This window comes from Leopardus geoffroyi, chromosome A2, assembly GCF_018350155.1.
Source record: "Leopardus geoffroyi isolate Oge1 chromosome A2, O.geoffroyi_Oge1_pat1.0, whole genome shotgun sequence".
NCBI classification, from domain to species: Eukaryota; Metazoa; Chordata; class Mammalia; order Carnivora; family Felidae; genus Leopardus; species Leopardus geoffroyi.
The window spans coordinates 139,721,555-139,748,159 of NC_059331.1; the positions used below are offsets into that span (position 1 = coordinate 139,721,555).

General features: G+C 38.6%; 1 protein-coding gene across 5 annotated transcripts in view; it reads left to right on the forward strand.

The window, feature by feature from the left end:
• The first annotated feature begins 7,692 nt into the window (after nucleotides 1–7,692).
• The window catches only part of PTPRZ1 (protein tyrosine phosphatase receptor type Z1), a 183,089-nt gene continuing 164,176 nt past the window's right edge, over nucleotides 7,693–26,605 (forward strand). For 3 of the 5 annotated variants that reach the window (XM_045495438.1, XM_045495439.1, XM_045495440.1), the window contains exon 1: nucleotides 7,693–8,075. In XM_045495438.1, coding sequence (XP_045351394.1) covers nucleotides 8,018–8,075 — 58 coding nt within the window. In that variant the 5' untranslated portion in view covers nucleotides 7,693–8,017. The remainder of the gene's footprint in view (nucleotides 8,076–26,605) is intronic. The other 2 variants (XM_045495441.1, XM_045495442.1) reach the window with 1 other exon arrangement.

Sequence of the window (26,605 nt, forward strand, 5' to 3'; positions counted from 1 at the left end):
TGAAACTGCAGAAAGGAAAACTGCAGATAAGGGGGAGTAACCGTATTCTTCTCAGGCTAATAATAATGTTGTTTGGGCAAACAGCACATTTGGATTCCTGGAATGGCGTTTACCTCTCACGTCGCACATTGTTTATGTTATTGACATTTGACATGGGACAAGGTTTTTAAAGTATACTATGTATCAGGAAAGCAAAGTAGGATCACATTTCCAACCACCTAAGGCATCGGTCTGAGTTTGGTAAGGGATTACTTGGCATAGAATCTCTTGATTTTCTTCAGGGTGTGGCAGTGTAGGTTAATAATTAAGTATATGGGTTCACACCCAAGGTCTGTCACTTGCGATCGATGTGATAGGACAAGTAATTTTGCCTCAGTTTTTTTTTTTTTTAATGAGACTGGGAAAATGGTAATGTTATACACATCGTTTGCTGAAGTCTTAAACAATTATAAACAGCGCCTTTAGAACAATGCTTGGCACTTGGTGCTATGTTAGTGTGGCTGTAATTACTACTGTGGTACAAGATTTCAGTATAGGTTGATCATTAGTTTTCTAGAACTCTGATTTATATTTATACCAGCTTCTTAATTGTACATTATCTGTTTGAGTTATAGCCTTTCTTATGAGAGTAACAAATCTAGCACATGAGGTGTTCTAGGCCTGTTAGCCTGAATTCTAAGTCAAGACAAATATGTTATGAGCAGTCTAAGTCTGTTATCAAGGGAGAGGGGATGCCTCCTTAGTCCGAGGGTCTAGGTTAGTGACCAGGAACTGAAAGGGAAACATCAAAGGGGCTCTATGGAACCTTGTTAGAAGCAGACAAGAGAAGTAGCCAGTATCATTTGCCTGAGAGATGCCCTTCTTTGATAAATTAGTTCACATATTTAAACATTTATTAATCATGGAATATGTGCCAGGCCCACTGATTAGGTGAAGAAATAATGGTAGAAACAAGATGGAATTTAAGAGTAAGCTGTGGAACATGACTGATTACATTGGGGGAGTGAGGACCAATGGCCAAGGAGACTTCTCAGGTTTTGTGGACCCTAGAAAATACCATTTGGGGAGGAATGATGAGTTTTTAGCTTCAGGTGCACAGTATTTACAAGGCTATTAGAGGGACGCCTAGGTGGCTCAGTCAGTTAAGCATCTGACTCTAGACTTTGGCTCAGGTCATGATCTCATGGTTTGTGAGTTCATGCCCCATATTGGGCTCCACGCTGGCAGTGCAGAACCTGCCTGGGATTCTCTCTCTCTCTCTCTCTCTCTCTCTGCCCCACCCCAGCCCTCTCTCTCTCTCTCTCAAAGTAAATAAATAAACTTACCATTACAAGGCTATTAGAATATGATTTTTTTTACCTTTAAAGAGCACTATAAATGGAATAAGGAAGGCAGAAACTTTAGTGGTTTGAGAAAAATTGGAAGGTGAGGAAATGGAGATAATAATTGTGGTCTATTCTTACAAGAAAATTATGAAAGAAGACACACCTGGTACCATAATTATATAATGAGACATGTGGTCAAGAGAAGGATTTTTTTTTTTACTGGAAAAATATTTTAATAGCTTGGTGAGAAGAATAAATTGGGAGAGAGAGATTCAGAGAAATGATGGAGCATTGGCTCCAGAAGACGTGGGGGGTTCAGATTAGGTTTAGCAAAAGAAGGAAAAATCTCATTATCTGGGAATAGAGTAAAGGAAAAGTTATTTCTACAAGGGAAGGGAAGAGATTTGTTCTGGGTCCCTAAAATCAAGGGGATGGCAGTTATAGAGATACCATATTTTGGCTAAAAATAAAGACAAACAAAGTGGTTTTTAATGTCAAAAATATAATAGATCAGGGGCATCTGGGTGACTCAGTTGGTTAAGCGTCCGACTTCAGCTCAGGTCATGATCTCACGGTTTTTGAGTTCGAGCCCCGCGTCAGACTCTGTGCTGACAGCTCAGAGCCTGGAGCCTGCTTCAGATTCTGTGTCCCCCTCTCTCTCTGCCCCTCCCCTGCACATGCTCTGTCTCTCTCTGTCTCAAAAATAAATAAAACATTAAAAAATGTTTAATTAAAATATGTATATAATAGATCACGTAGAGTGGTTTTACATTATTTTTGACGGTGGATAGGCAAGATACAGCTAAATGACCATTTATCAGAAATGTTTATGCATTTGAAATACAGAAGCTCATTTGAATGACCCAATCCAATGCTGATTTTCTGATTTGCAGAACTTACTTTACACATTTGCTTTCTACTCTAACACCATCTTGGACAGTTTTCAAAGACCTAGAGAGCAGACAAATATTGATTTTAAATTAAGCTTGTTGAAAGACTTTAAATCCCATGCTTGCCTCTAGTAGAATAAAGAGAAGTGCATTTTCACCTTTAAATGGCAAGGAAAGGAAAGTAGCATTTAGGTTGATTAAACCAAAATTTGGTTATGTGGGTCTTTGTAATACAATACAAATTTGAAGAGATTCTCTTGGAACTCATTTGAATAATGGAGTTCAGATAATAGTTGTTGGGGTAAAAGAAAAATATGATTATTCTGATTCATAATGGAGAGTTAGTGAAGTGGGGAGAAGGGAACCAGATGTGTAGATATTGAAATATCAGTCACTATCTTATGACCAGGACAGTGTAGAAGAGGAATCGCCTTTCTCTTCCAAAGAATGCAATTCTCCTAGTACAACGAACAACTATCTTAATACAACCAACAATTAACAATATAGCACATTTCTGACTTACATTGAAGATAGTCATCCACAAATAATTTGCAAAATGTCTGGTTATTTTAGTTATAATTTTAATTTTTAAGCTATTTTAAAATGAAAATATATAAAATATGAAAAAAGATTATTCTGCTAATATACATAGGAAGAGTTATGCTGAGTCTTGTACTATATTAAGGATTCCTGACATGGACAAAAATTGATTCCAACTTTTTTGTATTTTTAATACAATTTGAATCACTGAATTATATACTTCACATATAATAAGAGTAAATTGTTTTATAGTCAATCATAGCAAGACACGAAAAGGCAAAGTATGTAATATGCTACAGTTTTCTCTTAATCATAATTATGCTTCTTCCGAATGGACTCTAAGTTCTGGACTTACACATGGAGGATGTTCCCACCAGTTTTATGCCTCACGGTGGGGAAAGGCAGTAACAGGCCATCCAACTAAACTCCTGAGGGCCGTTGGGCAGATAGGAAGTAATTGCTTTTTAGGTAGAAAGTCACCAGTAGGACAAATCCAAATAAAAGTGTTGACCATGTTGCAGAAAGTAAAATTACTCTTAACTCTTGTCAGAAATTTCACTACAAGATGCCATGAGTAGATGCCATTGTGTCAATCAGAGTGAACAAAATTTGTTAAGTACCAAACACAAGATGGATCTATCCTCAACAATGTAAAATTCAGGGTTTCGAGAAACATGAGAACTCCTTCTGGCAAGCATCTTATAACTCCAAGAACTGTATTTTGCTTCTAAGCAAGTAACATTACTTTCTAAACCTGTAAATATTTAAGTGATCTAACCTAATGACTTCTACTGAAATGACAATGGACAAAAAAGTGCAATAATGTATGTGAGCCAAACAGGAAAACAACTTGTTACTGCCATAGTATAAGAAGTAGAGATATTTTACTTCCCCTTTAATTCCATGTTTTATTTAGTGGCTGTACAATATTCTGTAGTCTTCTAGCATTTCCACTGAATTTATGAGCCAAATACATTCTGCAAAGGAAACATTCTGTTTCTCCCATGTGCACCTAACTGTATTCATGTTAAAGATACTTTGGAAATAATTTGTAGAGTAAGGAAACTTATGGGAAACTATGGACATTTCACAACCTCAAATGATACATCAGGCAATTCTCAGACACACCAAAGTGAGATGGTCAGCTTCAGTAAATAAAAATACAAGACACCCAGTTAAGTCTGAATTTCAGACAAATTTTTAAAAATATAAGTGTGTTCCAAACTTTGCATGAACTGCACTAAAATATTAGCTTGTACTAAAAAATTATTCATTACACAAAAAATTCATTCATTAAATTTAGTGCCTCACAGTGTACTAAAATTATTTTGTACTAAAAATTATTCATTGTTTATCTGAAATTCAAATTTAACCAGGCATGCTGTATTTTATTTGGCAATCCTCCACAAAGACATTTTGTAGTATCAATGTCTTTGTCTCCTATTAGACTGAGTCCCTTTATGGTAGGCATGGAGTATTCATATTTGAATAGTCAGCCCTTAAAGCAATGTCTGATACAGAATAGATACACAATAGAAATGCATTGCACGAATGAATGAATGAATGTAAAGGATGAATTTTAAAGAACTGAAATAGATATAGATAGATATAAATATTTACTTTATAGCTTATTCTGTTGGCATAGTTCAACAAAACAACTATTACTGGTACCGTCAAAGAGTGAAGCCAGTTTCAGCCCCCCCACCAGGGTTACCTCTGGCCAACTGCCATGAAAAACAGCACACCTGTTATTCTCTTGCTGGCTACAGCTGGGGCCATGCAGAAAATGGAAATGGACACAACCTTCTTTGTGTGTGTGTGACCTCAGGATGCCCAGCTGAAACTTTGGTTACACTTGAGAAAACAACAGCTGTGGACGAAAACCAAGATGAAGACCCACTGGAAGACCCAAATCTTCAGTGGGATATTGAGGAATTCAAGAGCTTCAGGTGAAAAGTAAAGAACTCAAGGGCTTTCTCACGAATTGCCCCTGGCTGTGTCTGGATGCAATTCACTCTAAAATCCCAGATGAGACTCTCAAAAAGCATGTTGTCCATTCAGCTACCCAACTATCATATTAATTGTATCCTGTTTTGTTATCGTTTGGGTGGAAAAAAGTATTCTCCCAGGAATGTGCAAAACTCTGCATATAAACACAAATTCTCAGGACTGAAATGTGATTGACATGATAGGCATATCATAAATAAACTTTACCAGCATGTGTGCGCGCACACACACACACACACACACACACAGAGGTTATAAATATAAAATATATTTTATATGATATGTATTATAGAATACATATTTTTATATTTATATCAATCGATGTATGAATAAATAAATTTAGACTGTGAATGAAACCATGTGGTTTTAGAGGTTTATAACTTTAACTCACAATGGCTAATGTATTTGGACTATGATGTGTGGTAACATGTCTCAGAAATTATCATGACCCTCAATAAAATTGTGAAATGTGAGATACAGTATGTTTTTGTTGTTGCCACCCTTCTGATATGTTCTCATCTCCCACACCTGGGCTATTGCAATGACCTAATTTTCTAAGGACCTGACCTCCAGAGCCTCCCACTCCATCACCCTTCCCAGGACTCTCAGATCCACATTGGGTGGTCCTCGAAGTCCATTTTCCATTGTTGTCACTCAGTCACATAAAGTTGGTTGTCATTCTTCTCCCCATACAAACCTTAATAGCAATTTCACTACTCCCCAAGGTGACTTTTGTGTCTTCCCAGGTGGATGACAATCTTTTTAAATATGGGAATGGAATTAGCAGAAACCACAGGATCCACCTGCCCTTTTTACCAAAGTCAAAGTAACTTTGACTTCAGCAGTGCCTTTGTTTTGTGATCTAACACAAAAGAATGACTAGTCATGTAATTTTTTGACCACGTGAGGGGAGTTAGGATGATATTTATTACCATTGGATTATTCTGGCAGTCTGCTGGGGGTAGACTTGATAACTGAGACCTCCTGGAATACCATACATGCCCCAGAGCAAACCGAGTTTCTAAACAGCTGAAGTTCTCGGTTGTTCTTTTGTGGTTCTTTCTTGCTTATTATTTCAGGTATAAGCTCCTCCACTAGGAAATCATTGTTTCCCGTAGTTTGACTCCACTCAATCTGCTCAAATTTAATTCACATTGTTTTTATAGTACATGACATCTGCTTTTCATTTCCATCCCACCTCTTTGTATATCATTTTTTTCCCGGCTAGTCCTCCTCCATTAATTAACTACACACCTCTAGGAAACCTCTGCCTACTCCAGCCCATGTTAAACACTTTCTCTAAGCTCTCAGTGCGTTTCTAGTTTATATCTACACTTCTTGCTAATGCTAGCAAAAATTTTCTTCCCAGGTGGAAACTCACATGAGCAATAATCAATTCCCATAATAACTTACAAAAGATACAGCATTTCTATTCTTATTCATGGGAAAAATAAGATCAAATGTCAATTTATCAATATTGATATGTACTCCTGAACAAACTTTCCAGATAGATTGGAAATTTGTTATTACACGGCTATAATCAATTCCTTAAGCAACAGCAAATTGCATCATTAGCTCTGCACATTTAATCTAGTGTTGAGAGGTTGTGTATATTAGTGAGAACTGATAGTAATACTCAAAATACATTGTGAACCCTATTTTGTACGTGATAATCTTTCTTGAAATATTTAAGCTAACACTATTTTTGAACCAAGAACAGGACAAGGGAGTACACACTGCACAGATAACCTACATCAATGGTTCCTAAAAATACAAGGGATAATTCCAGAACTTGACTTTCTGTGCCTTAGAGTGGATTCCGAAAAGGCTCCAAATTGGGTCTCATGTAGTTAGAAAAGCGTACTTACACCTAAAGGATATATAAAAAACATCTGTGAAAAGCATACAAATGTTCAGGCTCTGGGCAGTCTCATAGAGGATACCAGTTGCCTAACTTTTCATTTAGGCTTCGAATTAATTCCAGCAAACTTTTAGAGTACACCTACTATTTTTGCCTTTGTCTGGCCTAGGAGCTCGGCCAGAACAGTAAATAAGACAAACTCCCTGCCATCAAGGAGCTCACAGTCTAGTTACAGAAACCACCATAGAAACACGCACGTACAGCGTGACATTTCCAGCGCGGAGGGAGCAGAAGGTACGTATTATATTTCTTTTGTATACCCTTCAAACGAGCAATTAAAATAAATCTTTCCGGGCGACCCTGTGAGAGGAGGCACTTCGGTAGTTCCGTGCGGGAGGAACATTGCAAGGTTGAAAGTTCCCCCAAGCAGCTGTGCACAACACCACAGTTTGATTGGAGCCCGGGGAGGGGGCAGGGTCTCATTGGTCATAATCATGGCTGGAGATTATTTGCAGTCAACTGCCCTAGAGGTAATGGGGTTTGGAACTACTTTGGTGATTCGGGGAAAAAAAGAAAGAAAACGGAGAGGGGGGACTCAGCTTACCCAGGAGCCCCCACCACTTGCTGATTGGACCCACTTAGCATCTGCAGGGAAGACAACAATGAAATGAAAAACATTTCCAGGGGTGAGCCCCGCGGGTCAATCTCCGGCTGTGCGGGACAATGGGGGGTCTGGCCTCCTCTTCTCTTCCAAAAGGATGAAGGAGTCTTAATGAAGAGACATTTTCTCCGCGAAGATTCTAAACCCCAGCGGGTTCCACTAACTCCAGAGCAGCGAAACCACCGGCAGAGGCCGGGGGGGAGGGGTGTCGCTATGTGAATCGCCACTCTGAGACTCGGGCCCTGAGGCAGAGCCGCGTCCCTGCGCCCCTCCGCCCGCTGCGCGCGACCCCGGGCGGGCTGCACGCTCCCAGCGGCGCGCTGCTGCGCCCCCGCCCCCGCCGAGCCGCGGCGCGGCGCGCACACCCGAGCCGGAGCGCGCCCCCGGCACACAGGCGCCGTGCGCTCGGAGCGCTCAGACCGCGGCCGCAGCCGGCCGAGGACAGCAACTCCCGCGCGCCCGCCGGCATGCGCCTGGGCTAGCTGCTCCCGGTTCCCGCGACCACCGCGCGTCCTGTTTACGATTACTCCCGTCTCACTCCCAGTCTCTCTCTCTGCTCGCTCGCGCTCCCTCTCGCTCTCTCTCGCTCGCTCAGACACACTCACATACGCGCACACACACAATCTCCCACCAATCTATACGCCGGAGGAGAAAACATTTCGGTCGCGCCCCCTCCCTCTCCACCGCAAGAAGCTGAACAGCCGCGTGGTGGGGGCCCTCGGAACGTCTGGAAATGCTAATCCTAAAGCGCTTTCTCGCCTGTATCCAGCTCCTCTGTGTTTGCCGTCTGGGTGAGTGATCAGACCTCGGTGGGGTTCCATCTCCGGGATCGTGTGGGACACTGTTGGGGGGGGTGGGTGGTTGAGAGCTTTAGATACTTGCTGCCTCCGCCGCCATCTAGCAAGGAGGGAAAAGGCACGGTGGAGGCCACGGGGTCCACGGCGCCGCGGTGGGTGTTCAGCGGCGTGGGAGAGTGCGCCCCCTCCCCACCTCGCACCTCTGCCACCTTCCATCCGCCCTCGGGGATGCGAGCTCCGTCCGGAAGAGAGAGGCTCGCGGTTCACGGTCCAAGGTTCACGGTCCAAGTCCGCCGGGCTCTGCTCTCTCCCGTTTTGCAAAGTGTGGAAAGAGCCTTCTAGGTACACGTAAGAGAATAAAACCAAGGTGCGGGGCTGCGTACTAGATCGCGTTTTTGCTTTTAAGTTCATTATGGACTTGAATGAAAAATACACGTGCCCGATGCGAATAACACACACACACACACACACACACACACACACACACACACACACACGTCTAAAAGGTAGTAACAGGAACAAGCACCAACCTGACTTTTCAGTGTTTTCCAGTACTTTTAATTTAGTCACATTCAAGTCTGGGCAGTTACCTTAAAAAAAAAAAAAAAAGTTTCTATCAAAATTTCTGTCATCGTCTACCACTGCTGCCAAAGTCAGAGGAAAGCTGCAGGTTGATATATTTATTCATGGATTCATCTTTCATCCACCACCTTCCAGCTTATACATTCAATACTGAAATTACATTTTGAAAAAAAAAATGTATTTACCTGGGATGCAGATTCAAGTGTTCTAGTCATTTTCCAGAAGAATTGTTAAGATTGGGTTTTTACATTTTGTTTCAAAAAATCTTTTTTCCTTCATGAAGATTTCCTATTATAATGGACTATAATAAGTTTGGAGGTATTAACCTGAAAGTCAGAAAAGGTACCTCGGTTTGTGAATACACATATTTTACTCTTTTCCGTTAGAGGATCCCATTTTTTTTTAATTTTAGATTGTTCATTATAAAGTAGATACTAACCTACATTTTTATTCAATTGATGGTGCTGCTCTTGGAATGGTAACCTTTACAAAGAGAAATCATTTTCATGTTCTAACTAATGAGAATTACATTTCAAATATGGTGATAATTGCCAACAGGCCCCCCCCCCCCCGGTGATACATGGACATAATTTAAATTCCCAATGTTTTACAAAAATACTCAGGGGCGATGAGATACACAAGGTTGGCATTTAAGACTTGCAGGAGAATCTGGTCCTGGTTTTCTCTAAAACCACAGAGTTAATTCTGGAGGGGCGAAGACATTTTTTGAAAGTGCTGTGCTCATCAAATACACACCTGTTGAATTTGCATTTTTATTATAGATCTGTTTTAACAAGAAAGCTAGGTCGTCTTGGTACTTGGATTATTAGTTAAAGTAAATTTCACTGTAGTACAGAAATAAACCAGAGAATATTGCTTTGTATGCCATCCAAACCACTGCTTTGAGTATATTATAAATTTTTAAAAATTGAGTTATAATTTGCATACCATATACTACATCGTTTTTTAATGTTTATTTTTGAGAGAGAGAGACACAGATGGAGAGACAAAATGCAAGTGGGGGAGGGGCAGAGAGAGGGAGACACAGAATCCGAAGCAGGCTCCTGGCTCTGAGCTGTCAGCACAGAGCCCTTGTCTGGGCTCGAACTCACAAACTGTGAGATTATGACCTAAACCGAAGTCAGGTGCTTAACTGACTGAGCCACCCAGGTGCCTCCTAATTCATCTTTTTAAAGTGTATCAGTTCAGTGGGTTTTACTATATTAACAAAGTTGTGCAACCATCACCGCTATTTAATTATAGAACATTTCAGTCACCCCCAAAGAAACTCCATTAACAGTCATTCCTTACTGTCTCTGACCCCAGCCTGGGCAACCACTAAGCTACTTGTATTTTCTGTATATTTGCCTATTTTGAGCATTTCATGTAAATAGAATCATGCAGTATGTGGTCCTTGGTATTTGACCTGGTTCATTTAACATAATGTTTTCAGGATTCATCCATGTTGTAGCCTGTATCAGTATTTCTTTCCTTTTTATGGCTGAATAATATTCCATTCCAGTATTTCCAGTGTGCAAAGTCTTTTTTCAATAAAACATTCTTTATAGCTCATTATTTTTGGTTATACAGATTTTGGTTTATTGGATGCTTTCTTTAATGCTTTGATGATGTAAAATTTAACTACAAAAAATTAAATTAATGTCTACGAGGATCACAAGTTTACATAACGATATTGAATGTAAGCCTGTATTAGAACTCAAAATGTGCTTTTTGTGTGTGACTGACAGGTGACTACTTTTGTATCCCTTCCCATTACAACAAAGTTGACCTTTTACATTGTTGCCCACACTTTGACCTAGGGCCTTGGCAGCCTCAAATGAGGTGAATGTCTTGACTTCAGGGTAACGTGTTTTGAAAAACTGAAGCGTATTATCTACAAATAAGATATGCAGCCTCCATTTCAATTATTTTTCCTCCAACATGTACTATGGTATTTGTGACTATATTTGTTGCTCATCTTCAGGGTTCTTGGAGCCAACGGGGTGGCCTGGCATATGTAATAGATGCTCAGGAAAGGTCTGTCAACTGAGATGTGCTGTGTCGGATGACAGCTCCAATACAGTTGAATGTTAGGCTGCCATTCTTACTATCATCCTAGGACAAGTTGTCGCATTCATTAAGGTGTTCTTTGTTAGCAATTAAGAGTCAGTTAGCAAGGAATGACTTTACCACTTTCCATGTTTAAAATGTCCTGATGTTTTAATCTGGACATACAGACCGATTGCTTCTTTCAAATAACTCTCCAAACAGAAAAAATTACCATTAAATCATTTGGACTGAAAGAAATCCTTTCTTTACAAGCTAATACCAGGGATCTCTGGAGACCAAAGAGGAACATTATGGGTTTTTTTTTTTTTTTTTTGGTGGGTGGGGATTAAATATATTTGTGGGTTCATCTATTTGGGTAATTCTATCAAAATTGGCCCGTGGCCTCTGGTATCTTTGCCAGAACTAGCTAGATCACGGTTCTCACACTAGCGTAAGCATCAGAATCACCAGGAGAACTTATTAAAACACAGATTTAGGGGCTTACTCCAGAGTTTCTGATTCAGAGGGTCTGGGGAGGGGGGACGCTGAGAATCTTGATATCTAACAAATCCCCAGAAAATGGTGATGCTATTGGTTAAGGTCCATACTTTGACAACTACTGAGCTAGTTTAACATTTAAATGTTAGCAAAATTTCTGGATTATTGACAAGTCTTTTACTGTGGAATTGATTTCTGATACCCAACTTAATAGTATTTTTAAAAATCACCTAAGTTAGACAACATTAAATGTTACTCACCTGAAGGAGATGCTTAATCAGAGAGGCAGAAATTAAAGATGGCTCCAAGGTAATTCCCTGAGTGAATTTGGACTTTCTCAAGAATAATTGAGAGGTTTTCTACTAGGTGGAGAACTAATAATGACTACACAACTCTATCATTATTTAATCTTGACCCACTGAACAGGTAATAGGAAAAACTTCAGTGGCTTTCCTGTGAGGAGACTAACTATGAGTCACAGAGAAGAGGTAGGTGTTTTAAGAGCTTTTAAGGAATAGTTTCTCTCAACTAATGAGAATGCAGGATATTTGAATTGAGTTATAGCCATGCAAGGTACCCTGAATTCAAGAGTTTAAACAGTAGTATGAAACATGTAATGAATCAACTTCTGAGCTTTTAAGTCATATCTTACTGCTTTAAGGAACACATTAACTACAAACTGTACTCAATTCCTTTGTGAGAATTAATTGCTTAATTTATCCTGAGTATGGAATCAGTAGAATCCAAAATGTTGTGACTCTCAGTTTGGTCTATTTATTCTCTGAAAACAAATTGTAAACAGGAATAGAAAATACACATGCTTCTTTCCCTAAGTAATAACTAGTCTCCATTCAGGAAATTAATTACTTTTGATTTGCAGAGGAGCAATTTTCTTTATTTCATCTCTCTCCTTTTTATGTAGACGGTACTTGCTTTCGCTCAGGGAAGTTTGCCAAGATAAATCATTTCATTGATGAATTCACTTATGCTCTCATGCCTGCACTAGATATTTGGGAACTTTCTTAAAGTTTTATGTTGTGGGAATTTTCTTCTGGCAAAAATTCAGGTTCAGGTTTTTCCAGAAACATGAGCTGCATTCCCCCATTCCCCTTGCTCCAAAGAGCTTTGACTTCTGTCTAATATGGTAGCTTTGCTTGACCGTTCATTTGCCAACTGTTCAGACTACTGTGGAAATGGAACCCCTCGTTCAAAACCAGAGAATCTCAAAAGAAGGGCTTGGTTAAGAAGATGAGCTTGTGTTTTATTTCCATTTACCATCTACTCTGTGTTTTCCAGGGGCTGAATAATTTATGTACGTTTTCTCATTTCATTCTCCCCCAAACTGTTTGAGGTAGGTGTTTTCATTTTACACATTTTATAGCTGAGGAAAGTGAAACACAGAAAAGTCAAATGATTTACCTAGTATCACTCAGCCTGTCTTAGCCTAAGTGTTTCTTCTGCCTCTTGAGCCTGAGCCTTTTTCTATTTTATCTCCTAGGAGACCAGTTTGCTGTTTGGAATTTACTAGCTTACTTCATATGAGATAAGATGTTATATCTCACATTCTCCTATGTGCTTTCTTGCAGCTCTCCATTCATTATTTTACCCATGTGTTCCCATATTACTTTTTTCCCCTTTAAACAACAGCAACAACAACAACAACAACAAAACAAAACTAAGGCATAATTTTACCCTTTCTAGTGTACCATCTTGGAAGTTTTGACACATGCATATGGTCACTTAACCACCTTCATCCAGATGTAGCACATTCCCATCAATACTGTTTTAATTACTCTTCCATTATGCGTTTCCTAAGTGCCTGACATCTGCTAGGCAGTAATAATTAAGCAGTGTGTAAACCCACAGCGTCCTAACACTCATGATGCCTCCAATGCAGCCGATCTGATTCAGTCCCCACTATGAAAATTTTCTTTAAATCTCACTTTTGAGCTACTTTCTTCATTTAGAACTAGTTGCGAATAGTGTCTTTTCCAAATATCTCTTAATGTGTTAAATATCTAAACTTTCAAATATATTACAATGTTTCCCACTTCATCAACAAAGTCAGTGGTAAAAGTCAGAGCCAATTTAAACAACACGTGCATGTTGGGATTGTGCTTTACTTTTAATGTTTTTTTTTTTTAACTTTTAATGTTTTGTGGGGAGTAATCCCTAGCAACAACTTCAGGTTACAAAAGGAAATCAGTTTTTAACCGCATTTGTAATTCTTCAGAAAAATGTGTAACAAACTGTGTAAGCATTAAGGGGAAAATTATTTGATCATATTGCGCAATCCTAAAACACTTATATTTTAGAACTGTGATTTCTAATACCATAGCGACTTGGCATATGTGAACATTTAAGTTTATTAAAATAAACGAAGTCAGTTCCTCAGTCACAGTAGCCACATTTCAAGTGCTCAGTAGCCACATGTGGCTGGTGGCCCGATGCATTGGGGCAATGCAGATACAGGACATTTCTACCACTGCAGGAAGTCTGTGAACAGTGCTGTTTAGAATTAAAAAAAGCTGATAAAATGTTGTTATTACTGATCAGAAGTTGTCAACTCTACTAAAAACACTTCTAAAGTCATTAAAATTATTTTTAGTGTTGATATATGTAGGCGATTTTTGTCCTTTGTTGCGTCAACTATATAAAAATCACAGAGACCTTCTGGTGACCTTAGGTAGAGAGCAGAAATAGATGAAGAAAATTTAATGGCTACTTGGTGGCCTTTATGGACTCAGGTTGAATGGAAGAGATAGCTGCTAGTTCAGGAGTGAGTGTTCTGTCCTCACAGCTCGTGTTCCCTAATTTGTTGCAGCATTCGCTATATTGTTTTTGCAGTGCCTGTCTCCCCCAACTGGACTGGCTCCTTGAGGGCAAAGACTGTATTTCATTCATCTCTGGACTCAACATTCTTGGATTTAATACCTACAGTTGGTGCTTAATAAATCTTTAATGCATAAGGTCATACAGAGATAATACTGTACAGCTTCATAGCAGTAGTTTTTTGCCCTTGAGATCAGCCGGTTTCCTCTTGTCTTTCCTTCTTTTTTATTCTATTCTATTCTATTCTATTCTATTCTATTCTATTCATTTTATTTTTATTTGTTTTAGAGAGAGAGAGAGAGAGCACATGAGCAGGGGAGAAAGGCAGAGGTAGAGAGGGAGAGAAGAGAGAGAGAGAGACAGAGAGAGAAAGAGAAAATCTTAAGCAGGCTGCATGCTGAGCACAGAGCCGGATGCAAGGCTCACGCAGGGCTTGATCGCATAACCATGGACTCATGACCTGAGCCAAAATCAAGAGTCAGAAGCTCAACTGGCTGAGCCACCCAGGTGCTGCTGGCCTTTCCCACTTTTGATTCTGATCCCAGTCTTTGAGACAGATCTGCATTCACCTTGACCCATCCATTTTTAATGCTACTTCAGGCACCAGGACTTCACTTTGATTCTCTCACATAAGCATCACATAGATCCAGTAGCTATCTGCATAAAAAATGAAGTCCCAATGATTGATCATGCATGTGTAGTAGCAGGAGCAATTTGACATTTAATTATAGATGTCTTAGCATCAATGAAGCTTGGATATGTCCCAGGGAGCAGTATGTATGTGCCTGTGTGTGTGTGTGTGTGTGTGTGTGTGTGTGTGTGTGTGTGTATGAGTGTGTGCACATGTTCACCTATTAGGGAGGAGAAGGTAGTGGGGGTGAGGGGTGGTTAGTAGTGAGAAATGAAATATCTTGAACCCATGAAGACTATTTTCAATCAGTCAAAAGCCATCATATTGGATTAAGTCCTCTCTTGTCACTCTGGCCATAAGAGGTACTGGCCCAAGGCAGTTCTGGAAACCAGATAAATGACAGGAAGTACAGTTACATTATGTGGATATGCATGCTTTTGGAATTTGTCTGTAGTTTTATCATTCATCACAGAGATGATGTACTGAACCTAGCTTAGCCCTGCACATAGAGATGTTCAGCAAATATTTGAATTGAATTGAATTCATATAGAACAGGCAATGGCATGAGTTAGAAATACAGAAGTTAAAAATAGAAAAAAGACTTGCTCTTTTTAAAAACATCCTGATGTCTGGATATTTGCTTTATTTTCTCTCACTCACCTTCCTTCCTTTCATTTTTTTATGTATGTGTATGTGGCTGTTCCCTTCCATATTCACTTCCTTTAAGCACAAATCTAAGACAAAAACAAAACAAAACAAAACACCTCAACATTGCTCAGCATCTCAATGAAGAGCTAGTTAGGAGACTGATACTATTTGATACCATTATTTAAGAATATTTTTACTGTGTTAATATACTTTGGGGAGCTTTGTAGTTAACACAGTTTTAAAAGTATTGGTTAACATTTTTTTTCTTCCCCCAAATTCTAGTATGTTAAAATGGGCACGTTGTTTTGGGCTTTTTTGCTTCTGATATTTGCGCACAGATATTAAAGTAAATTCAGTTACTCAGGGTCCTCATTACTGTGAACTTTGTCCTCTCACTCAATAAGCATGCATCAATTTATGTCCACATTGACAAAAGATAGATTTTTTTTAAGTTTCCCTGGAAATACAGCTTTCATATATTTGAAAAGAATAATTTATTAATTAACAAGCAAGAAAGATTTTTTGTTAAAATATCCATGACAGTGACCACAGACACCTCTCCACTCCTAGAGAATCTTCCTGTCCTTCTCTTTCTCTGCCTTTTCCATTAACATGTACTCCAGAATTTGTATGTTCTTTAACTGACTGGACCACTTGTTTCTTGAATTCTAAAGCTGTAATGTATTTACCTCAAGATGGGGCTTGATACTAGACCTTTCCTTTGAACTGATCAACTCAGTACCGTGAGTAGGAATAAAAGAAAATGTTGCTGTTTAAAATGACCTCAATTTTTAGCAGAGATCACGATCACCACCAGAGTCCAGATTATGTGCTTAGAATAATAAAATGCTGGCCATATAAAAAGAACTTTCTAGGTTTTCTCATGGTTTTCAATTGCATTGTCATCAAAAAAGTTAAAAGTTTGTTCCGTAGGGACATTTTCATCGTCTTGCATTTCTTAAACGGGATATATAAAAGTGGTGTTCCCCTAACACAGAGACTTTGTCAGACTCTTGGTCTGCCCTGAGGAGCATATTGCACATGCGATATCACTGTTATGTTTGTTTCAGTGCAAAAAAAAAAAAAAAAAAAAAATGGAAACCATTGATCTAGTTCAGTGGTTTGCAATCCTGGCTGCACTTTGGGAATTACCTGGTGTCATGAACTGACTCTTTGTGTCCCCCCCAACATTACTGTTTTGAAGTCCTACTACCCAATGTGTATAGTATTTAGAGGTGGGGTCTGTGGGAGGTAATTAAGTTTAGACAAGGTCATGAGAGTGGTAGGATTAATATTTTAATAAGAAGAGAAAGAGAAACCAGAGCTCTGTTTCTATCATTTGAGGACAGAGTGAGAAGGCAGCCATCTGTAAGCCAGGAAGAGAGCTCTCTCTAGCTAGCCCCTTGATCTTGGACATCTCAGCTTCTATCACCGTGAAAAATAAATGTTATTTAAGCCGCTCAGCCTATGGTATTTTGTTATAGCAGCCCAAGCTGACTATATACTTGGGGAACTTTTAAAACATCCTGATGTCTGGGCTCCACCCTGAATCAAGTGTATGCGTGGGTGCAGAGCCCAGACATGAATATATTTTTTTAATTCCCCAGGTGATTACAGAGTACAGCCAGAGTTTAAAACCACCATTCTAGGCCAACCTCATGATGCTACTAATCTCAGTTCATTTGTCTTAAGGTAGAGATATTGGCAGGTTTCATGCTATCCTAAAACAAAACTAGTGCCACAGGACAAAGGCCCTGGAAAACTTCCCATCCCTCTCTCCTCTTCTTAAGGCAGCTTCAGTTTCAGGGTAACCTTAGAAGGAGGAGTAAGGACTACAGTGGTTGACCTCATAGTCTTTGCAAGCCAGAGAAACTTCAAGAGGCCAGACGTTCTTGGAGTTGGTCCAAAGATTCACATCTCTCAGCAGGTGGGAAGAACAATTGCTTGTATCAGGACATGAGCACAGAATAGATTTTATTTTGTCAATGATACATATTCTTGTTGTGCCCTTGTCTTGTTTAGTTTCTTTTTCCATGTATAATTTGTTAGAATCAGAGGTATTTTCTGTGACGTAGCAGATACAACATTTAGCTACATTTTTTTCATTTCAGCACTTTGTTTTGTGTGTGTGTGTGTGTGTGTGTGTTTAAAATTACATTTGCATTTTTTTGTCAAGTCTAGGCGTTTTCTTTTTACTGTATTTTAAAAGGCATTATTTAAAGGCATATATTTAAAAGGCATTTTGTTTTTACTGTATTTTAAAAGCACTAATAGCTCTACTTAAAAGTTAACAAGGGTCTTTTTTACATGGTCCAAACAACTACTTCAACATAGTCATTAATGGTAAAAACACAAACACAAATCAATTTACTGAATCTTTATGGAGCACCTTCCTTGTAATTTCCTCTAGAGAGAGTATTCCTCCAGTGGTTTCCTAAGCTTTTGCAAGATAGAAAAATCCATACCTAAATAGCTCTCCTACAAAGCAGAGGTCGTAGTATATGAAAGTGTGAGTCATGAGGCAGGGTAGGCTAAATTCACCTCTGGGAAGGTTTCTAGGAGGAGGTGGGGTTGGATGTAAACCCTGCAGGGTGGCTGGGTAGAGCATTAGTAGGGCATCAGTGGCAAAAGGATGGCATACACAAGCATGGAATGGGAGTGATTGTGCTGTCTAAAGGGAGGAGAAAAATCGGGAGGTGTGTACTAGTGGAGAAGTATCAAATAACAGGTAGGACTTCCAGTGGTTTATTGAATGATTTAGGGTTTGGAATTTATCCAGTATATGATGGTGAACTATTGAAGGGTTTTGAGTAGTGGAATGACTTGATTAGATCTCTTTATTTTAGGAAGATAACTGAAGTATCAGTATAGGGTGGATTGGAGCAGAGTGAGACTAGGGATCAGGAAACTCAATTTAAAAGACTGTTACAGGGGCGCCTGGGTGGCTCAGTTGGTTAAGCGTCCGACTTCAGCTCAGGTCACGATCTCACGGTTCGTGAGTTCGAGCCCTGCGTCAGGCTCTGGGCTGATGGCTCAGAGCCTGGAGCCTGCTTCCAATTCTGTGTCTCCCTCTCTCTCTGCCCCTCCCCCATTCATGCTCTGTCTCTGTCTCAAAAAATAAATAAACATTAAAAAAAAAAAAAAAGACTGTTACAGTGTGACAGTCAAAGGGGAAATTTGATAGATCATTTGGAGGTATAACAATACCATCCTCTTTATATAATACTTTAACGATTAACAGGTACATCAAATACCTCACCTCATTTGATATAAGTGCGGTTGGCATAATTACTGGGTCTTGGTGGGTCATTGGTAGTCTTCAAGGGAGTGTCTTACCTGGAAAGTTAAAGGTGTCAAGGACCATATAGAATCAAAGAAATATCCATGAAGAAAAAGTAGAGGCAACAAATACAATTGATAATTGGAAGGAAAGAAACGAGGGAGAAACAGAGCCTAGTAGCTTGAAGATTGCTCATTTATTGAATGGTAGAATTCCAAATTTGTTACCATAAGATGTAGGAGTTGAAGCTAAACATTTCCTCTGAAATGATTAACTCAGGGCCTTGAGAGTTAAGAAGAATTGGTACCACTTAAAACGGTCTATTTTTTAAGTTTTTTTCTTTTATTTAAGTAATCTCTATACCCAATGTGGGGTTCAAACTCACGACCCTAAGATCAAGAGTCACATGCCCCTCCAACTGAGCCAACCAGGCACCCCTGAAATGATCTATTTTTATTAATTTTAGTAGAGGTCGTAATAACAACAACAACAAAAACACTTTTTTTCCCCCCTAAGGATGGAAAGAATTTGAGTATATTCATAGTGTCAGGCTAATTTTATCAAGTCTTATCAAAATTTGTGCTCTTAAAAATAAGCACCAGGTACTATTGAGACATTTCAGTCAGCTGTATGCCAATAAATAGGCTTTCCTAATATCCACAATTTCAGATTGCTTGAAGGTATCATATTCATGTCACATAGACTAGTATTTTATAAATTGCTTGCAAACTTGTGTTTTACATAAAAACAGTGCAATGAAAAAGAATCTATAGAATAATCTTCCCAGAAATTTTAAAATTGATTTTAGCATTTTTTTAATTCATGAAAAATGCAATAGGATTTTGTTACCTACTGTATGTCTCTTAACATATATTAAGGATACATGAAGTGATAAATTAACAAATCATTTAATTTAGGAAAGCGATAATGTGATGCCTGTCAAGAATGGAAATGTTGGTGTGTGTTAACCTGTATAATGAAGTAATATATTTACATTGTGCTATATAAAAGTTGGATGCAAGACTTCTGTATGTAAGAAATATGACTAAATAGATTCTTAATGAGTAATATTTGGTTTTGGTAATATTTCCTTTGATGGTTTTCAGAGTGAGTAAATGACACATGGTATGCATACATATAATATATATTTGTATAAGTATTTTTATGTATTTTTGTATAAATATGCATGTATTGTATATTGTATCTACATGCATATGTGTGTGTGTGTGTGTGTGTGTGTGTGTGTGTATACACACACACACACACACACACACACACACATATACACACACGGTAAATAAGTAAGGAATATATATGTTTTTCTGCTTCCCAATGTTTTTATGCTTTATTTTGAGCATTAAAAGATTAAATCCTTTGGGAAAATTATTAACTGTAATGGTAGGAATTACCTGGGTATTTTCAGCCTTACTTTTTCATGCCTCCAGCACAAAGAAAGGAGAGGGAGAAGGTCTACTTCCTCTGTGAGCTGAATACAGTGCTGTCCCTCTACAAAGGGGTCAAGTCCAGGTGAGATCAATAGAACTTATTTCACCAGACCTTTATTGAACAGCTACTGTGTGCTTAACACTGTGCTTGGACTTCAGTAGTTTTTCTTTTTGTAAATTAATCTAGTTGCAGGTATCAAATGAACCCTGGTGGGAACACACCAGAATGGAAAATAATGAAATAAATATTAGATTGTACGAATCAGATTTTAAGTCTGTGGAAAGTCATATAAAGGGGAGACAAAGATGTAAATTCGTTTTTAAAATGTCTCTGTGAGCATGTGAGTAGTACTTCCTCCTTTTGAACATGGAACATTTACTTTACATTTCAATAATTTAAGCTTCTTTTGTGTTCTCTCACACACCTTTTTTTTTTTTTTTTGTTCTATACAGAACAAAGAGACACATCTATTTTATTCATTTTAGATTATTCACTCAGAGAGGAGCTTGAACCCCCAAATTGGTTGGGTTTTGCAGCTCTAGTCTGAAATGCATTTAATTCTTTTCAATATTCTGCATGGCCACATTCAAAATAATAGGTAAGCAGCAAAATATATAAATAAAATGTGCAAGTTAAAACACTCTTCTTGTATGGTCTGTTCGACACCTACTGCTAAGAAAATGTCATGTAATTGCCATCGTGAATTCTGTCCCAAATTGAGGCTTCATTTTTGGTGGTGGCAGCTGCTATTCTGTGACAAAGGTAAACTCTTAGTGCTAAAATTTCAAAGAATGACTTGATATGCATATGATTCTTGGCTAAAAGTCTATCATAATGGGGTAAGAATTTTGGACGTAGATGTCAGTGCTGTCTGCAGAATGGATTCCTGGAAGGAAGCACAGAGAATGAAATGAAATCACTTTTAATTAGCCAAGAATGTCTAGCACATGTTGCCCTTGAATCCTTTAAGATACAGCACAATCTGGGCATCATCTATCCCACAAGAGAGATGGCATGATCCATCTCCTCGGGCTTCTTTCTTGCCTGCGATTCCAATTTATTTTCTTCCCAGCCTTTCATTACATTGTAGCTATTTAGTATTCTTGGCAGAAGACATCAACAAAACACAAGATGCTTCTTTGTTGCTTAATAACTTATTCAAAATTTTATACTAACCCCTCCATCCTCCCCCCCCCCCCAAATGATAAAGCACCCATAAAAAAGTATTCCAGTTTCCAGCTTGGCAGGGGCTTCTCAAGGCTGCAGCTCTTCTCTCTTCTTCCCTTCTCCCTCCCCCACCCTTTACATTTTTTAATTAGAATCCTACAGCATCTGTCAACTTGAAAAAATAAAACAACTCTTAGTTTTTACAACATAAGAGTTTTTTTTTTCCAAACATGATAAGAGATTAAGTTGTATTAGACTCAATGCCATTCAAGCAGGTGAAGATTAAAAGTTTTGTAGCCTAATAATCCCTCCACTAATGATAATGGCGTTTAAACCCTTTTAAGGTGAGACAGGTTGGGTCTTCTCTGAATGCTGGCAGAGAAAGTGCACCTCTATGCACCGAGTTTTCCCTTAGAGATACATGGAGAGTGCTGGCTTTTTTAACGTGAGGCTTTGAGACTGTAGTACACAGTCTGCTGGAGATTTGTTTCAGTGATTGCCTTACTGGAGAAAACTCACCAAAAATAGGTCATCAAGAAAAGATTGATCCAGACTTTCTTGTGTGGAAGTAATTATGCTTGCTTATTGCATTCTGTTTACAATCCAGTATGCCAGACTATGCAGTTTTGGTGAGAAAATATGTTCGCATACAATCCCATTTAGGATTTGTAGACTGGAGTTTAAGTTCTCACTGTTTGACCCTCTCAAGATTCTTCTACGGTATTCAATAATAGAGAAGGAAAACTTTTTTTCATATATGTTCTTGCTTAGTCGCCTATAAATCTCATACATACATATCAGTTGATCAAAACATAGTTGGAAAGTTGCAGTTTATTAAATATCACTCACAAATATGCACAGAGGCACAAAAATAGCACAAATGCTTCCCTGTTAACCTAGGAAATCCTCAGCAGCCTGTTCTCTTGCCAAAATGTATACAGTTGAATAAACACACCGTAGGCATGATTTGTTTGAGCAAGTTATTGCTTGCCTACGGCCAATGTTAAAAAGGTGTTTTGCAAGTTTGTAGCAATGGATATTGGAATGCTTTTAGGAACTTGCATCTTAGAAGAAGGACTTTCCTCTTACATAGTGTGTTCTTGTAATTGTCAGAAAGAAATTTTTCAGCAGCTGACTTAAGTAATGAAACACAGTAGAGGAATAAGGGTCTCCATCCATGGAAACCATTAAGAAAATAAGGGATGGGATTTTGTGTTGCTTCCACTCATCATTAGAAAGGACCCGTAGGTTCGTGTAACCCTTGATGTCATAGGATTTCTTTACCCGGGCGTGCAAGGTACTTCAAAGCCTGAACTCAGGTGCCTGTTCAGTGTGACCTGAACCTCCACACCTGTGCTCCTTCATTTTGGCTCAAGCTTTTCCTTTTTCTTTGGTGGCTTATCGTCCCTTGTGTACCAGTTATCTTTCACCTCCACTGTGAAATCTTCTCTACCACATCACCATTCCTTGCCAGAAAAGAGGAAGCATCACTCACATCATATTTCAGTTGTTTCCATAGCTCTCTTCCCTGAAGGAGTCTGGTTTTAAGAGATGAACACACTGGGCTCTACAGGCCCCTGACCCATGTAATAGGTGCTCAGTAAGTACTTGTAGCATAAATCAGTGAATGAGATTCCTTCCACAGCAGTCACTTAAAAAAACAAAAACAAACAAACAAACAAAAAAACAGGAAATGCAGTAGGACCCATCCTGTCAAATGTGAAATGTTACCGCTGCCTCAGACTGATTCAGCACACTTTTTAGCATCAGAAGAAACTTGGGATCACATTTCCAGCATTTGGAATTAAAATTCAATTCACCCTCAAATTCACTCAATCCCTCTTATTTAAAAAAAAAAAAAAAAAGTAAAAGTAGGTCAATCAAATTACATTCTCATTTTAACAGGTCCAAGAGTCTATATAGATTTTGAACTGAATTGGCACACGATCACGGACAACTTCCTAAGGGCTTTTACTCTTGGCATTCAGACTTTTAAGAAAGAAAATTAAGTGATTGGAATCGAGTACAATAGTGAATGCAGAAGAAGGGAAGAAAGATGACTGTGGCCAGAAACATGAGAGAAAGAGGACTATAAGTTTCTTTATTCTAAGTAGCGGTGGGAGAATCTACTTGTTGGGCTGCACAGCGGATGCACCATTTCTATGGCTAAGTTTTCCCTATGTTTCCTGTCAAGCCAGGGTTTTAATGAAACAAAAAGATACCGGATCCCTCTCGCTAACACCTCCTCATCCCTCCAACACTCCAGCCAGTGCCAGCCAAGAGCATTTCTCTCAGTTCCTTTTATCCTTCTTCTTCTTCTTCTTCTTTTTTCTCTTTTTTACCAAGAACAAGATCTGAGATATGTGAGATCCTGTTTGATTCAAGCTAGGAGAAAGCACTGTATATTTTACAGCCACTGGTTACCTGTTGCCATCAATAGCTGTATTGTCAGAGTTTTATCATGGATCCCATGCTTCGACATTTGTGAACAGTATAAGTTTTAGATCTGTAGAGTTAAAGCTATTTTTCTTGGGAAAGAGACCAGTATTCTTGATACCTCAAAGCTTTAAAAAAAAAATGTGAGAAAAGCAGGGTTATGCCCTGCCCTGCTTGGGGTACTAAGAGAGACATTCTAAAACTACATCTTGTGACAGGAATCAGAATTTGTTCTCTTTGGACTGCTTAGCTTGCTTACAGTGTTGTTGGAGAGTCCATAATAAGACCTGCAAAACACAAAGAGATTATGAGGAAATAGACTTTGAATAGATTACACATAATCACAAATAGATTATGAAGAATAGACTGCTGAAGACAAAAGGCTATCAAGATGGGGCAAAGTTTGATCAAATGCTATAGAAGTTAGTGTTCTGTTCAATAAAAATAATTTATTTATGAGACTGATAGGCAAATAAAAATTATTTGCACAGACTTCTGTAACTTCCCAATTCTACAAAAATAATGATAAGAATCCCCAGTTCAGGAAAACCTGTCCTAGTTAGAATAGGACAAAAGATCCATGAAACACATAATCACATATACTGGAAAAAAAGGTCATTATTTTAAAATAGTGTAAATTATACTAATTTTGAATACTAGATGATTTAGAAAATTATTTTCAAATGTTTGTTTTAATATGCCCAGGACAAAATGTAATCATTATAATTTAAGAAATACAAAATTAAGAGAAAACAACCCATCTGAGGAAAATAATTATAACATTCATATATTTTATTAGAAGACACTAAAGAATAAAAAACAAGATGACACTGAAGAAAGAGGGTGTTTGTTGAAATAAGTAGTGATGCTTGATAGAATATTAACTCTGTTATTAAAACATAGTTTTAATAGCAGTTTAAAAAGCTATTATTTTAGAAGTGCTTGAGTCAGCTGGGCATCTGACTCTGGATTTCAGCTCAGGTCATGCTCTCAGAGTCGTGGGATTGAACCCCGCGGCAGGCTCCAGGCTCAGGTGGTGTGCAGGCTCGCTCTTTCTCTAAAATAAAATTTTAAAATTAAAAAAAAATTAAAAAGCTACTATTCAAACTTTCTAAAGTTTTATTTATTTATTTTGAGAGAGAGAGACAGTATGAGCAGGGGAGGGGCAAAGAGAGAGAGAGAGAATCCCAAGCAGGCTCTGCACTGACAGTGTGGGGTTTGAACTCATGAACGGTGAGATCTTGACCTGAGCTGAAATCAGGAGTCGGATGCTTAACTGACTGTGCCACCCAGGCTGCCCCCAAAAAACTATTGTTATATTATATAATGGAGGCAGCAATGTGAGATCTGATGAAGAGCGGACAAGTAGTGGTAAGCGATGAGTAAGGTTCTTATGGGACTTTGGGAAAATCAGATTTTCAAATACAATTTTATAGGAAATTAATTAACTTATTGAAGTTTTAAAATTATGAACACAGTCAAGAATTAGGTGGATTTAACATTAATTTTTAAGGGATACTATATTTTCATTCTGTTGTTTAAAGAGACTTTAAATATTTTTGTTATTTAACATGAGGTTTGAGTTAAACATTCAGTATGAGAAGCCTAGCACAAAAATCCACCAATATGGTTATGGTTCTTTGAAAGCAATATTAGTCATCGAGTTATGTGTAGTCTATGTTTTTGGAAAAGCTTACTATGACTCCAGAAGTTTTTGGTAAGAAATTATCTTCTGTGCAAAAGCAGAAGGGACAATACAATCTTAGGTGATGTAGACAAGACTTCTGTGAGTGACTTTGGGAGGACTTCTTCCCATCCTGAGGCAAGGCTCTGTGTGAATGCTTACAGTTAAAGGTTATATGTTTAGCAGCAAAATTCTTTTTTTTTTAACATTATATCCATTCATATTTTAAGTGTTGGTATTTTCTTTCAAATTGTTAGCTTAGTATAGGATAATACGAATTAATCAGTAAATGCGGTTAAAATAATGGGTGTTCCTTAACATACCATTATTTATACCATTAAAAAAAATTCTCTTGACTTCTGCTGCATTTATCTCCTTCCACTGATCACTGAATTTTTGAAAAGTGTTTCCTGGACTCACCATCTCCATTGGTTCTTTTCCCATTTGCTCCTGGATTTGGATTCTACACAGGATTCTGTTTCTAACACTTCAAAAAACTGCCCTCATCAATCTCACCAGGGCCCTCAACATTGCTACATCCAGTAGTCAATACTCCTGGTCCTCATTTTATTGATCTACATGCAACTTTTTAAAAAAATTTTTTTAACCTTCATTCATTTTTGAGAGACACAGAGAGAGAGAGTGCAGGCAGGGGTGGGGCAGAGAGAGAGGGAGGTACAGAATCTGAAGCAGGCTCCTGGCTCTGAGCTGTCAGCACAGAGCTTGATGTGGGGCTCAAACTCGTGAACCATGAGATCATGACCTGAGCTGAAGTCGGATGCTTAAGCGACTGAGCCATCCAGGCACCCCCACCTTTTTTTTTAATGATCTGTAAGCAACTTTTGACAGCTGTCACTTTGTCTATTGGTGAAGATTTGTTCACTTGACTTCCAGAACACCACGCCTGCCTGGTTTTCCTGGCTGTCTCATTGGCCACCTCCTTCACTTTTGCTGTTTCCTTCTCATCTCCCAACTTCTATGTGTTGGAGTCCCTGAGACTCATTCCTTGGGATACTTCTCTTTCCTGTCTACACTATTTACACTGTTATCCCATTCGTATAGTCTCTACATGGGCGATTCTCAAATTTATATCACTAGACCAGGACTTTTGCCTGCACTGCAGATTACAGAGCCAACCGTCCACCTCTCAAACTTGGCCTGTCCAAACATGATCCCCTGCCCTTCCTCCACCCCAATCCCTAACTTTCTCTGTTTTCTTTATCTCAGTAAATGACAACGTCACTTTTTCAGTTGCTCAGGCCAGACATTTT